Genomic DNA, 16,895 nt, shown 5'->3' with positions numbered 1-16,895 from the left:
TTAATATAGCCATTTTCCTTTTCTTTCATTAATATTTGCATGATATATCTTTTTAGATTCTTTTACTTTCTACCTACCCATATCATTATATTTGAAGTGATTTCTTATAATCTGCATATAGTTAAGTAATGTTCTTTAATCTACTGTGCCAAAATCTATCATTGAATTTGTGTATTTAGGCTTCTTACATTTAAAGTAAGAATTGATACATTAAGATTTAAGTCTCAACTTAATCTTTTGTTTTCTGTTTGTGCTTGGTTTTTTTAGCTTTTCTGTTTTCTTTTTCTTCCTTCCTGTGGGCCACCTGAACATTTTTCAGAATTCCATTTTTATTTATAGTGTTTTTAGTGTTATATATTTAGTTTTGAGTATTTTATATTTATAGCATTTTTAGTATATCTCTTTCTACAGCTTTTTTTAGTGGGTGCTCCTGGTATTACATTATGTATACATAACTTACAAGAGTCTACTGGTGTCATTGTTTACCAGTTCAAGTGAAGTACAGAAACCCATTATGTTCATCCTCCTCTGTGAATAATTGTCTTTAATATTTCCTCTACATACATTTAAAGTCATATCAGATGGTGACATAATGTTTACTTCAATCATCAAACATAATTTCAAAAATTCAAGAGGGAAAAAAAGCTCATTGCATTTACCTGTATATTTTCTTACCGTGTTTTTTCTTTCTTCCTAATGTTACAAAGTTTTTTCTTTTACCATTTCCTTTCTATTTAGGAAACATCCTTTAGACATTATTCTAAGATAGGTCTGGTAGCAACAAATTGTCTTTGTTTTCTTTCACTTGAGAGTGTCTTTTGATTTCCCTTTCATAGCTAAACAATATTTTCACAAGTATAGGATTTTAGGCTAACAATTATTTTCTTTCAGCCCTTGAAAAAAATTATGCCACTACTTCTGTCATCCATGGTTCTCAATGAGATACCCACTGTTATGCAGAGTCTTCTTCCTCTATATGTAAGGTGTCATTTTTTCTCTGGCTGCTTCTTAGATTTTTCTTGTCTTTAGTTTTCAGAAGTTTAATTATAGTGTGTCTGTATTAGTGCATTCTCACACTGCTATGAAGAAATACCCAACACTGGGTGATTTATAAAGGAAGGATATTTAATTGACTCAGTTCCACATTGCTAGGGAGGCCTCAGGAAACTTACAATCATGGCGGAAGGCAGAGGAGAAGCAGACACCTTCTTCAAAGGGTGGCAAGACAGAGTGAGTGCAAGCAGGGGAAATGCCAGATGCTTATAAACCCATCAGATCTCATGATATCCACTCACTATCATGAGAACAGCATAGGAGAAACTGCCCCCATGATCCAATTACCTCCACCTGGTCCCGCCCTTGACATGTGGGGATTATATGGATTATGAGGATTACAATTCAAGATGAGATTTTGGGTGGGGACACAGCCAAACTATATCAGAGTCTATTCATAGATTTCCTTGGGTTTGTTCTATGTGGAACTCTTGCTTCTTGAATCTCCTTCTTGCTTGCTTCTTGAATTTCCTTCTTGCTTGCTTCTTGAATTCTTGCTTCTTGAATCTGTAAGTTTATTTCTCCTTACCAAATTTCAGAATTTTTAAGCCACTATTTTATCATGTAATTTTTCAGCCCCAACCCCTTTCTCTTCTCCTCGTGATAACATGATTATTAGAACTTTTGTGTAGTCCCACAGCTCCCTAAGACTCTGCTCATATTTTTGTCAATGTGTTTTCTCTCTGTTATTCAGATTGAATGATTTGTATTGTCCTGTCTACCAGGTCACTGTTTCTTTCCTCTGTTTTCTACAATCTGCTGTTAAACCTATTCACTGACTGAGTTTTTGATTTATTATTGTATTTTTCAGCTCTAAAATCTCCATTTGTTTCTTCTTTATATCTTCTGTTTATTTGCTGAGACTTTTTAAAAATTTTATATATTTTTTATTGACATGGTCTCACTCTGTCTTCCAGGCTAGAGTGCAGTGATGTGATCAGAGCTCATTGCAGCCTAGACCTCCTGAGCTCAGGTGATCCTCCCACCTCAGCCTCCCGAGTAACTGGGACTACAGGCACGCATCACCACACCTGGCTAATTTTTTGTATTTCTTAAAAAGACAGGGTTTCGCCGTGTTGCCCAGGCTGGTCTTGAACTCCTGGCCTCGACTGACCCACCTGCCTCGGCTTCCCAAAGTGCTGGGGTTATAGGGTTGAGCTACAATGCCCGGGATCTTTGCTGAGACTTTATATTTCTTTGCTGATGATTTCTAGTTTTTCATTTGTTTCAAGTGTGTGTGCGTAATTGATCATGGAAGCATTTTTAAGTGCTGCCTTAAAAGTATGATAATTCTAACATCTTTGTCCTCTCAGTATGAGCATCTATTGATTGTCTTTTTTTATTTGGCTTGAGATCTTCCTGATTCTTGGTATGATGAGTGATTTTTTAATTAAAACTTGGGCACTTTTATATTATGTTATAAAACTCTGTATCTTACTTAAAGCTTCTGTTTTAGCTGCCTTTCTCTGACACCACTCCAGTTGGGGAAGGGTGGGGTGCTGCCTTGTTATGGCCAGGTAAAGGTAGAAATCCAATTTTCCAATTCAGTTTCCAGTGACAGTTGAGGTAAAGGCTTCTCATCATTGCTAAGTGAGGATGGAAGTTTCATCTCCCCACATGGTCTCCACTTGGTGGGGGTAGCATCATTACCACTGGATGATGGGGAAAGTCTTGACTCTCTACTAGGCCTTCTCTGACACCACCTCGTTAGTAAGGTAAACGGTGCTTCATTACTGCTGGGTAGGAGTGGAAGTCCAAGCTCCTTGTGTGGTCACCACTGACACCACTGGAGAAGAGGGGCTTATTACTAGTTGATGGGAATGAATGCTGTGCACCTACTTGCCTTCTCTAACACCACTCTAGCAGAAGTGTTTGTACGCCTTGTGACATCCTCACAAGGGTAGAAGTCTGGGCTCAACACTTGGCTTTTGCTGGCATTGTTTGGGGTGGGGCTACAGTTTTTTTTATGGTATTCAGCTGTAGTGGAGGAGTTATTGTCTAAAAGCATTCTGTCTTGTTAGACAGCATCTTTCCTATCCATTGGTTAGACAGAGTAGGCTTTTGTTGAAGCATTGTTTATACCTATTGGCATTTTCAGATTGTCTGCTTCTTCAGCTCCAAGTCTGTGATATATGACACAAAAATAAGCCCAGAGAACTTACCACCATGCTGTGACTTGTTCCCCAGGTCCCTAGCTAGTCTGCCTTCTCTTTATTATTCATAGTCTTCTTGCATTTATTTATGTGTAATGCCCAAGGTTTTTTAGTTGTACTTAATGGAAGAAATAGGGCAAAATACATCTACCCCATCTACCTGGAAGCAGGTGTCCCATTGGCCTAATTTTTAACAACTAACCTGCATTAAAAAAAAAAGTTGGGGTGCCACAGAAAACATGATGTGAATAGAAAGTAATAGGACTGGGTTTTTGTTGTTATTGTTGTTTTATAAAATTACTGATACTGACTTATTTATACAAGTGCTAATTCCTCAAAATCAGTAAGTAAGTTATCCTTTGGAGATGATTCTGCTTCCAAACATTTTAAGAACTCTTTTGGATTTAATTTTAGGGAATGACTTGTGTTCTTTTGAACATTCTCAGTGGCATAAATTGTAATCTTTTAAGGCGGTGTTTGATTTTTGGAAGCAAGCCCAGGTGGTTCAAGAGCCAAGATGGGTAATAAAACAGATGACCAAATTGAGTAACATAATATACTTCTTAGTCTAACACTCTTTTTTAAAAGACCAGTGTAAACCAAATCATTTTTACAGTGATAAAGCCATGTCTTTTATATTATACAAAACCTCCCAAATACTTCCAACTTTCACATAATAAGCCTGATTTGCTGTGGGATGAATTTTGCGTGAACAGTGCCGTTTGCTATCAAATCAACAATTCTTTTCTGTGGTTTTTGACATAAATATTTTCTTGAGTCTTATAGATATTAGAGTTTTCCCTGTAAACTTTGACAGTTTTTTAGGGGGTCAACTTCAAAACAACATACTCCATGACTATTCTCCTCAAATACATGTTATTTTTTACAACCAACCTCCCCTTGAAAGTTCCAAACAAATGTCAAATTTTCTCTGTTTCTTTTTACTATTCAAAATGTGTAGCACAGGCTTTACAGAAACCTTCATGTTCAAATTCCCCTTCAGTATGAGTCAGTGTTCTCATAGCTAACCCTCTGCATGAATAAGTCTAGTCTCTTACATTTTCTACATTTTCATCAGTTCTTTGAACTTCATCATGAACATCCTTATTACTTTTCTCAAGCCTTTGTGCCAGTCAAAAACAACTTCCTCTTTACAGTCCTTCTGAACCATTATTGTCCCTCTAGATGTCTTGTCATTTATGTTTGTTTAACTTTATTTTAAAAATTGTGTAATTCTTTGCTTTCTACAGCTGTCATTCCCCAACATCATTCATCACAGCCTATAGCCCAAGAGAGACAAAAAACTGCTGCTGCTGCTGCTGCTGCTGCTGCTGCTGCTGCTGCTGCTGCTGCTGCTGCTGCTGCTGCTAACAGAATGACTTTACAGCATGTTCTTTTCATGCCCATTGTTTGTTTTGCCAAGCCATCTAAGAGCATGAGCTTAATTACTTCATACTAATAGATTACTAAATACAAAAGCATCATCCTATTTGCTTAACTGTAAAGCTCGAAGTCACATGCACAGCATCTAAAACAGATGATAGACCTAATTCACTAAGTAGGGAATTGCCTTTTGGCAAATTAAAGAGCTGCTAAAGAAATTGAATAATATATCCTCTCTCAACAACTTGATCCTTTTGTTCCCTTTCATGGTTCCTTTTCAATTCATAGTTCAACTAATGAGGGTGGGTGTCAATTTGCGGGGAAAGGGTGTCAGTATAATATAGTGTTTAAAAGGATGACCTTTCATAGACAGACTTGGTTCAAATGATGGTCCTGTCAGGTTACCAGTTGTATTACTTGGGAAATTTACTTAACCTCTTCCACCCTTAGTTTTGTCCTCAGCAAAATTGGATAATAAAAATTACCTCCTTAACACTATTGTGAAGTTTAAAGAGGTGATATGTATATGGTGTTTTTTGAATGTAAACACTCATTTACACTGAGTGTTTGGGTAGTAGCTATTATTTATTAAATGCCAGTTACTGTGTCAGTCATTAAAAACTGTAAGTGGAATATGATGCTTGCTCTCAAAGAGTTCAAAATCAGCATAATCCTGAGCTCACATCCTGTCCTATCAGAAGAAAAAATATACCCGAAAAGTAAGTCTGAAGGCTATTACACTGGGAGTTCAAGGCTGCAGTGATCTATGATCACACCACTGTACTCCAGCCCGGGCGACAGAGTAAGACTCTGTCTCTAAAAATAAAAATTAAAACTCAATTCAAATAACAAAGGCTACTATAGTTCTCCAATATATAGCATTAGCTTTTCACCCTTGAATAGACTAGTACTACAATACTCTAATCAACAAAGTAATCCATAAGCAGTTATTAATTTTCCCATGTAGATTATATTTCATGGAACCAAGCTATGTTCTGGATCCTTCTAAGTTTGTCTGGGTGGAAAAATGCTTTGCTTATCTATATGATCACTTTCAATTAAACTGCCAGTTGTCACTTCTGCTGGTTCAAGCACTGACTGAAGACCCATGAATATTCTGCCAGTGGAAGCAGATATAAACTTAAAAATCAATTGATTTGTCAGTAGCCAGGCCAGTCACCCTCAGTCAGATAGTTCCACCCCCGCCTCCTCTGACTCCTGAAATCATTTTCTCTAGCTATGTAACTGGGCATGCCAGTGAGTTCATTCAGAATACAGCGGCACAGGCCAGGCACTGTGGCTCCAGGCTGTAATCCCAGCACTTTGAGAGGCTGAGGCCGGTAGATCACTTAAGGTCAGGAGTTCAAGACCAACCTGGCCAACATGGTGAAACCCTGTCTCTACTAAAGATACAAATAATTAGCTGGGCATGGTGATGCAGGCCTGTAATCCCAGCTACTTGGGAGGCTGAGGCAGGAGAATCACTTGGACCTGGGAGACGGAGGATGCAGTGCACCAAGATCGTGCCACTGCACTCCAGCCTGGGCAACAGAAAAAAGACTCCATTGCCAAAAAAAAAAAAAAAATACAGCAGATCAAAATGTGATACTGAGCTTATCATGGATGCCCTCTCCTCCAAACAAAAGAACACAATGCAACTTACACCCTCTGGAAAAAAAAGAAAAGATATTCCATGGCAGCAAGCAAGAGTTGAATTTGCAATAAGGAAAAACTCGACCACAAGGGTGTTCAATCTTCTAGAATGGCTGAAAAGGCTGCAATATCTTCTTTCATTAAGATTTCTGAGAAAGGAATAGATACAACAGAGAAATACAGATTTGCCCTTTATGAGATTATCTTAGTTGTATTTATGAGGTTATAGATCTGTAATCACTGGATATGCATTGGACAGAGTTGGATTGATAATTGATTTCACATTGTGCTGTTATAGGCTGAAGCCCTTTTTTGCATCTTTTCCTCCCGTTTCTCATGTCTGAGATATCTTTACTGTTTTCAAATGTGAACAATTGTAAATTATACCAAGACAGTCAATTGGACATCTAAAATATAATCAAATGGTTGTTTATTTTGCCTTACATATTGCCAAATAATAATTTTTAATATTTTCTTTTGAAATTGTCTCTTGTTTGGAATCCAGCAATATATTTTTCCTCTGCAAATGATTTTTCATTATCACTATAGTGTTTTTTATGTTGCTCTTCTTTAAAAACTTTAAAATAATTAAATTTAATCTCTTCCATGAATACTTATTTAGTAATTATCTTTTTTATTACTCCAACCTAACGTTTTCATAGTAATCAAAAATCTTGATTAGTCAGGATATTTCACAAGCTTTCCTAGCTAATGAATTCAAAGATGAAATTCACTTTTGAATTCAAGTCACCTATCCTTAAAAGATCAAGAGGAAAGAAAATGAATTCAGGAAATAAATCCCCACATCTTTCAATAGTAATGGGTGAAGTACTAAGCACAGCACTAAAATATATGTTTAAAATTATTCATGATCAGCATTCATTTTCTATGTTAGACCTCCATGTTAAACCATTCTCAGTTTAGAAAGTCATATTCTGGCTTACCAGCTCACACACAAAACTGCTTGCTTGGTTGGTAGAAAAGACATCAGATAGAATGACGCAAGGAGCTGGTGCTAAAATGAAGGTGAGAAAACAGGAGTCAACAAAGAAGTACGGGTATGATCATATCATTTAAAGATGAGAGACCGCAGCAAGCATACCCTCTCTCCTCCACCTTTAAGAATTCAGAAATGATCATTTTTGGTTTAAATAAAGGGTACTGATTAATCTCTCTGAAAGCTCATGACTAGATGATCTTCTGCAGAGAGAGCTCATTTCGAAGACGGTTCCATAGCTAGTGCCCCCACAGGAATTTATCACATGATTAATTTTTAATGTAACTTAGAGATTTCAAAGGCTGTATTTGAATAATGGTGATAATTGATAAATATTGGTTTTACTCATCTGAACAAACTTACTTGCTTCAGAATCAGAAAACTGTTTCCATCATTTTCCCCATGGTGTTACATATATTAACACCTCTCTGTAACTCTCTGGTATATTTCAAGATGAAATACCAGATACAGCTCCCCTTTATTTTTAAGTTGCGACTTAATTTTCTTCCTGAGATTTTTCAAACTGAATTTTGTTCCTTTAAAGGGAGGCTAAAATTCTCTCTGGCAAGCCAGCAGATGACTATGAATGTATTTAATGTGACCTTGCTCCAATATTAACATTTTCACAAACCACAGTAGGCAGACCCTTACTGTTTCTTCATTATCCTTTCCGGCCATGGCTGAGAGCCCAAATGGTGCCGCTTTACCAGAGAGGTATTCTGTACGTGCTTTCTACTTTAATCACATCCTTTCAGCACCATGAATCTTTGCCTGACAGATTATCTTCTCCACAGGCAGGCAGCCACATCCAGACGTTGATGGGGTCCCAAAGCCTTCAGCATCGCAGCCGGGAGCAGCAGCCATATGAAGGAAATATAAACAAAGTGACCATCCAGCAATTTCAGTCACCATTGCCTATTCAGATCCCCTCTTCACAGGCCACCCGGGGACCTCAGCCTGGACGGTGCTTAATTCAAACTAAAGGGCAAAGGAGTATGGATGGATATCCAGAGCAGGTGAGAAGTGTTTCTTTATTACTGAAAAATTTTCAGGTAAGAAAAGTCCAAAGAATCCATGGTTTGCCTTCCCTCATTAATGTGGTCCAGGACACAATGCCATCACCATGTTGAATGGGGTAGGGCCCTCTGTGGGGATTTTATCATTCTTTCCAGTGGTTAAGGACTACAACATATAGGAATTTATGGTTGGTAAAATACCCATTTTACAAAAGGAAAAATTGATCGGGCAGAATAGTTTTTCCAGTACTATCCTACACCCTCTCCTACCCACTCCTAACTCCAATTTAGCTCTACAGTACAGATTTTGAACATTATAAAGGACTTCAATGGATTAGGTATATTTACCAAGTCCACTGTTGAAACCTTCAGTGTGAAACTAAACTATATTATTTCCCCCATCTGTGGGAATATCTTTTAAAAGTCCTATCTTCTGATTGTTGAATGGTGCAGAGATAAAGCTTTGCTATGAAGATAATTATAAAGAACAGTTAGAAGGGAAATGTTTCTGACATGCTTCAACAGTTACTGATAAATGTCATGTAGCAAAAAGAATTGCGCTCTTCAAACCTATCTAAAATTAGGATTTGCTTTTCCATTGTAGAATCTGTTTTAGTTCCTTAGGACTGGAAAACTGAGTGGGATTGCATCTATTGAACTATATTAATCTTAGAAAGTAAAACATTAAGATCTTAATACACTCTTAAAATTAATTTCTCTTATTTCATTATTCAGATAGATAGGCAACATTCCTACTGACTTTCCTAACTTTTAATATGGTCTATAAAAGCTTCATTTTATTATTACTTATCAAAGTTTTTCATATCACCCCACCTAACTTTCTAAACATATCAAAATTAACTTCATTCTCCAGATTTTCCCTTTATATTGTTAAGAGCCATTTATCATTTGGATTCCAAGGGCTTTAAACATCTCCTCTATTTCTTAATATCCTTCTTGAAGCCTAGATTATGTACTAATCATTCTCAGAATCATAGGTACGTTGTAAAGATAATCTTCTCCCTCTCCTGCCTTAATCTAGGTCAAGTGTTGAATTTAAGGTATCATAAACCAGACAGGTGCCTTTAATCAGATAATGATATGGGGTTTTTAATTCTCCAGATACTCTTAAAAGTTAATACAATTTTAAATTATGCTTTACCAAAGGCATCTTAGGAGGTTAAAAAATTATTCATAGATATTACTTGCCCACAAGTATCATAACTCAAACCAGTTCTCTGATTTAGTTATTCTTATTAACAGCTACATGGTTTTTTCCTCCCAGAATCAATGCATTTGAAAACGCACTGAGATTAATGCTATCTGTTTTCGCCTACATTGAAAAGTAGGTTTAGTGTTAGCATGCAGTTATTCTGAACACCCTAAATTTAAAGGCTATTTTAATACTATTTCCCTAAAAAATGTAAATTATATAAAGTTTGGCTAGTAAGAGGATTACTAAGTTTTAAAGTTTACACATGTATTGAGTTTAGAACACTATGATTATTTCAGAAAAAATGTATTTATAGTAGCTCTCAAATGTTTTCATCCACAGCTTGATAACATCAAGTACATTTTAAACTGAGAGATAAAATTTAAGCATTCAACTGAATGCTTAAACCTGTCTGAACTATAACTCAGAATTGTAGAACTGCCTATATGTTAAGGAAGGGACTTAAATATAACACCTTTTGGTGTCCCAGTTTTTTCTGCCTTGGTTTCAGGCTGAAATGGTTTTAGATGTATTGTACATTTCAAAATAGCTAGAAGTGAGGACTTGGAATGTTCTCAACATAGAGAAATGATAAATGCTCGTGGTGATAGGTATCTTAAATGCCTTGACTTGATTACACGTTCTGTGCATGTGACAAAATATCACATGCACCCCATGAATATATACAAATATCATTATGTATCAATAAAACAGACTTTGGAGCGAAAGAAAGCCTAAAGGCATTTAAACAACCAGTTCTGGTCCCCCAACTATGCTACCTGTCATCCCGTTATAAACCTTGAGTCAGTTTCTTAAAGCTGTTTTCACAATTGGCCAGCTCATATTGGCACATTGTCATGTGCTCCTCTTCCCAACGGCACCTTCAATGACATCATATTAATAGGTTGAAGTTGTGGGAAAAATTATACCAGGAACATCAGCAAACACTCCGAATTAGGGCACTCTCCAAACCCCAACCAGCCGTTTATTAAATATTTTCCAGCACACCACTGACTACTACCCTGATTGCTTTCATCTCTTTTTCTTTTTCTAACCTCTCCACTTCTTCATTTAGCTTAGTGTTCAAGAAAGAGATACTAGGACTAGGTCTCAGAATTTGGAGTTCTAGTTTCATGTTTATGTTTATTAGCCACTTGTCCTTGGCCAAGTTGTTAACTCTTCCTGAGCGTCTGTTTCTCTCCTGATCAAATGAGAACATTGCTACCCACCAACAACATTCAAAAAGAATTTGTCAGAGTCAAATAATACAGTTCTACATACACACACACACACACACACACACACACACACTCCCCATAAGCTTAGCACTGAGGGTATAGAAACAGAAAACAGTAGAAATATAATATTTTAAGAATTCAAATATTTGAAGAAACTTAATGATTATCAGTCCCAGCCTCCTTCATCTACAAATAGAAAAACAAACCAAGAAACATTAAAAGAGGCTGAAAGGTTATATATTTCACTCTCATAATGAAACTATTTCATGTGTGTTTTACTTTCCTAAGTTATATTTCTTTTGAAAATTCAGACCTTTTTAATAAGTGTATGTGGCTGTGTGTTTTAAAAGAAGACTTTTATTCCAAATTTAACCAGGAAAAAAATGGAGAACATTTAAAACATGTAAAGACTTTATCTAGATTCACATGAAAATTATGGAGTAGTGATTTAAGTGCAAAGAGCAGTGAGGTAACATAAAATTTCTAATGTGGATTTGGGGCATATAAATCAAAACAGTCTATTTTAATAAGACATTTCTAGTGGTGCTATAAAAGAGCCATAAAGAGAAAAGCAAAGTTCAACTTAAATTATCTAACAACAATGGTAAATTTGGTCAGGTACAATATGGAAAAAACCTAAATTATTCAACATTTTTAAGAGCAAGGAGACACAGTAAACGTGGTACAAAGAAAGTCTACTCAGTATAATACAACACAATAATTTCTGTTAAAGTAAAGCTTGGAAACTTTAGTTAAACAGTAGTCACTTATTGAAATATTACAGGTAAAACAATCTGATTACAGTGAATACACATTTTTTCATTCAGGAAAAGGAAATCTGAATGAAAATGGCAAAGAAAGGGACAGCAGTTACCATATATTAAGCACCTGCTATGTGTTTTACACTCTATTTCTCACACACAGGTCTGGCATCAGAGGCATGTGACCTGTAGAGCTGCATAAGGTCCTGCACTTAAAAGGGCCCCACATTTGGATTAATGCCCTGCTGTCACCATCTTGTAATTCTTAATAGTTGTTGATCAAGGAGCCCACTTTTTCATTTTGCATCAGGCCCAACTAATTATATAACCGGTCCTGCTTACATATACTATTTTATTTAATCCTCATAATAATCTTATTTTCTTTTTACAAGTGAAGAAAGCAAGGCAGAGAGAAAATAATTTATGGAAAGTGTAATTGGCCAAGCTGGAATTTTAAGTCAGGTTTTTTTCTGACCCCAGTCCAAGTCCTGTGTCCTAATCTTACTGTAAAATTCACCACATGATCTCAGTGCCCTCTGTGTCAAATGATATTAATTAAACCTGCCTGAACTATAACTCAGAATTATAGAACTGCCTTATGAAGTGTTCAAGTGAACTCACATGAATACTTCCAATTGCTTTGAAAAGAAAAAGCTACTGAACAAATGGAAACTTTTATTATTAATGAAAACATACCTCTGTATCCCTTAATGTCACCCAAAGAACTAGTGTATTTTTACCCTGATTAAAATAAGTTCCATGTGGAAATGAACATATATAATAAGTGCCAAAACTGACGACATTGAATGAATTAGAATGAGTGTCATTTGTTACGTAAGCAGAGTATTGAACTTTGTTTAACCATAAAGAAGCATTTAGTAAGCTTTGAGGCTCCTCTTCAGTGATAAAACCATCTAAACTTTCAAACTACCCATCACAATAAAAAGGACAAAATATTCAAGAACTCTAGAAACCTAAACTTCTGGTTTAATGCACTTATTTTCACGTTTATTTTTCAGAAATAATGAGTATCAAGTCTGTTTTCAACTCTAGGTTTAAATTAAATATATGGAAGTTATGTTTCAACTATAAAATGTTACCCAGATTCAATGTATTAATTTCCGTAGACTATAAATCTGACTTCAAATAATATCTGCAGCAAAAACCATGTGCATGTCACCTGAAGTTCATTATCAGGGGATTTTACTTGAAAAGGAGATTTTAATGCATAAACCATTTAGATTACTTACAAACATAATAGAGGGTAAGAGTCAGAATTGTATTAAGTAGTGAACTGAATAAAACAGCCAGAAAGTGACGATTTGACTCCCATTCCACATGGAAAACCCTTCATCAGAATATTCATCCTATTAGATCTCTCCTTTGTGTCGCAGTGTAACTGAAGAAGCTTAAAGATCCCATCCACCTTATCCTCCCCTTCACAATATGGTAATGCTTTATATAAATTGTTCTTAACCGCAGCTGCAGAATCTGTTGAGGGGCTTTAAAAAACACTGATGTCTTGCTCTCATCCCCAGATAAACTGATTTTAATAGCCTGCATGTGACCTGGGCAATGAGACTTTTGAAAACTCCCCAAGGTGATTCTATTGTGTAGCCAAGGTTGAGGAGCACTGCTTTAGATGTTCTATAGCTCAACAATTTATCAGCTGAATAATATATTGAGAATATCACTATTTAAAAGCATACATAAGTTGCCCATAAGCTGTTGGATATTTTTAAAAGAAACTAACATCAGCTTTGTTTCTCCCTTTTGCAAATGTATAATACAAGACACAGTATATTTAAATAAGTAGATAGTATAGATGCCAAAGCAGAAATAAGAAGGAAAAACATCAGCATGATGCTTCAAACCTTTCAAAACCCTTTTATGTATTCACTGATTTAATTTAATTGATAATGCTGTGATATAGGTAGAGCAGTTTCCATTTTATAGACTACAAAACTAAGACTAAGATAAGTTCAATGTCTTGCCTGTGGTCACACAACGTAGAAGCTGGGCTGGGATTAGAACTCAGTCTCATGAGTCTACCACATTACATGCTGCAGCCTGCGTCACATGTCAAGAGTAAATTGACACTGGAAGAGCGAAACGATGGAAAAGTCAAGAGTAGCCAAGCACACAAGTCAAGAGTAAATTCACATTGGAAGAGTGAAACGATGGAAAAATGCACCCTTCACTCCATGTCTGCCCTGGACAGGGGGACCTCCCTAACATATCAAAATGGCAGGAGCCCAACCAACCTAACACATCAGAATAGCAGGAGCTCCATGGCTGTCTCCTGCCAGTGCCTGCAAGTATACATGCAAATTAAAGTTTGTGCCTGAAAGAGAACTTCTAAGCTCACATTAGAATGAGCCTCAGAGAGTTATAAAAAATGATATGCATCCATCATATTTAAGGGAAAAAAAGTTCCAAAACATACTCACAAGGAGATGCTGTAGTCTATCCTGGAAGAAATCACTTTAATACTTAATATTATGTGGAATACATAAAACAGTTAGCTGAGAGAGAGGATTTCAGACATCTCTTTAGATTAGATGCTCTGGTCAACTGCCCAAAGAGCACTCAAGAGTTCCAGGTCAGGACTTCATTTATTGTGTGCAGGTGAAGAAAACTACATTCTGCTGAGTGGTGTAAGAAGAAACATTTGGAGATATTTGTTTTATTTAAATTATAAATTTTTTAATTAAAAGGGAATAGTTCAGTAAAGGTATTTGTAAAATAGGTATTAATGTAGTTTTAATCTATGTTATTTACTCAAGTTATTTCAGGGACATCCTGTGCCTTATCCTGTCCCACTTAAAGAATTGCTATTTGTGAATATTTCCCCCATAGAATTTTATTCTCCAGTCATCAAAATAATGCTTCAGTTCTGAATTTGTAATTCATAGTTTGACACAGAGAATGTGTGACTCAACATCAGAAATTCTATCAATTGACTTTATAAGTTGTGTGCAGTCATATGGTAGAATGCAGTAAACATTGCAGTGGGAATAAAAAGATTTATTTCAATGTTGCACTAAATACATATTATCTTGTTGGTTTCCTTAAGTCCAAAATGAAGGAAATGAAATGACTAATCTTTAAAATTTATTTCCAGACTAAAAATGCATTTGAGTTTCTGTTTCCTAGACACATACAGAATCAGCTAATTTTTTCTGAAAGACCTAGAAAGTGCTACATCAGGGGATTTTATTAGTCAATCTTGATACTAGTACATCTTTTTTTTTTTTTTTTGAGACAAAGCCTCTGTCACCCAGGCTGGTGTGCAGTGGAGCAATCTCACCACAGCCTCCACCTCCTGGATTCAAGCAATTCTCCTGCCTCAGCCTCCCGAGTAGCTGGGATTACAGCATGCTCCACCACACCCAGCTAATTTTGGTATTTTTAGTAGAGATGGAGTTTCGCCATGTTGGCCAGGCTGGTCTCAAACTCCTGGGCTCAAGTGATCCACCCACCTCAGCCTCTCAGAGCTCTGGGATTACAGGCGTGAGCCATTGCACCCAGCTGACCAGTACATCTTTTGGAAAGATTTAACTAGGAATTTTAGCTGGATTTGAATCTTTCATTCACAGGAGGAAAAGATTTGAATATAGAAGAATTTGTATTTCAAAAAATATTAATTATCCTTGAATATTAACATGTATACATTTTTATAATCACTGTTTCCTTTTTGAGCCTATTTCATGGGCTTATTAGAAATTTTGGAAAATGCAGAGAAATTTTATGTGTATTTTGTATGGCTAAGTAATGTACATAATGTAAGTCAAAATGAAAAATTATAATAGCTTATTATTGCATAGCACTCTTTATCATAAAACTGCTGTTATATAATAACCCATAAAACCAGGAGCTAAAAGTAGCAGTAACTTTAATTTCAAGCTTAATTTACATACCATGAAGCATTCTTTCTGCTTTTGTCAAGTCCTATCGTCAAATCTCCATCCTCATCTCATCTGACCTCTCAGCCATGTAGTTTGACCTTTTTCTCCAAAATTTGTATCCCCAGCCTTCGTCTCTCTCCTTCACTCCAGAAGTTTATATGCAATTAGCTACTTGTTGACATCTCATCCTGGATGTCTGATGAGTTTCTTAAACTTAGCATGGTTTTAGAAAACCACTTCCTGCTGCTAACTCTACCAAACCTACTTCCCCATTTCAGTTAATGGCCTATCACCCCTTTGATATGACCAAACGTCCTTGATTCCCTTTCCTCACAGCCTACACTCAATCCACAGCAATTTCATCAAGGTATGTCTTGAACCCACCACTTCTCACCACCCACACAGCTACCATCTTAGTTGGCTGTAACCTCACACCTGACTACTTCAAAAGCTTCCATATTGCTTTCTCTTCTTCCAGTTTACCTCCTTTTGTCTATTCTCCACTACTAAAGTGATCTTTTTTAATAAACGTAAATTATATTACACCATTCTTCCTCTTAAAATGCTCTAGTGGCTTTCAACATTTCTGAATAAATTTTAAATCCTTACTATGGTATAGTGTCCCTGCAGATCTAGCCCCACCTTCCTCTCCTTCTATTCTTTAGCTCTGTCATGATGACCTTGTTTTTTAACGGCTTTATTGATATAATTTATATACAGTAAAGTTCATCTGCTTAAAGTGTATAATTTATTGTTTTCATTACATTTTTACAGTTGTGTAACTATCACTATAATCTAACTTTATGACATTTTCATCATTCAAAAAAAAACTTTGCATCCTTGAGCAGTCACTTTCCATACTCCCTCCAGCCCTAGACAACCACTCATCCACTTTCTGTCTCTATATATTTGCCTATTCTGCACAATTAATATGAATGGGATCATACAATACATGTATTTTTGTGATTTGCTCCTTTCACTTAGCATAAGGAACTGAATGTAGCATGTATCAGTATTTCATTCTTTGTCATTGCTAAATGATATTCCATGGTATGGATATACCACATTTTGCTTATGCATTTATCAGTTGATGGTTGATGGACATTTGGGTTGTTTCTACTTTTTGGCTATTAAGAATAGCGCTGCTGTGAACATTAATGTACAAATTTGTGTGGAGATATATGTTTTCATTTTTCTTGGGTAGATACATAGAGATGAAATTGCTGAGTCATATGGTAATTATGTTTATCATTCTGAGGAACTGCCAAATTCTTTTCTAAAAGTGGTTACAACATATTAATTCTGAACAGCAATGAATGTGGGTTCCACTTTTTCCACATCCTTACCAGTACTTATTATTGTTTGTCTTTTGTACTGTAGTCATCCTGTTCATTAGTATCTCATTGTCATTTTGATTTACATTTCTCTAATGACTAATGATATTGAGTATATTTTCATATACTTTTTGAATGTTTATATATCTTCTTTGGAGAAACGTCTTTAAAAATATTTTGCCTATT

At 35.9% G+C, this 16,895-nt stretch overlaps 1 protein-coding gene across 1 annotated transcript in view; it reads left to right on the top strand.

Annotated features, from left to right (window-relative positions):
* Positions 1–16,895, top strand: part of LRRC7 (leucine rich repeat containing 7) — a 570,226-nt gene that overhangs the window by 509,288 nt on the left and 44,043 nt on the right. Inside the window, exon 24 of the mRNA XM_063697691.1 lies at positions 8,034–8,255. Coding sequence (XP_063553761.1) covers positions 8,034–8,255 — 222 coding nt within the window. The remainder of the gene's footprint in view (positions 1–8,033; positions 8,256–16,895) is intronic.

This window comes from Gorilla gorilla, chromosome 1 (genome assembly GCF_029281585.2).
Source record: "Gorilla gorilla gorilla isolate KB3781 chromosome 1, NHGRI_mGorGor1-v2.1_pri, whole genome shotgun sequence".
In the NCBI taxonomy this organism is placed as follows: Eukaryota; Metazoa; Chordata; class Mammalia; order Primates; family Hominidae; genus Gorilla; species Gorilla gorilla.
The sequence above is the reverse complement of the archived record's forward strand: the minus strand, read 5'-3'. Positions and strand labels throughout refer to the sequence as shown.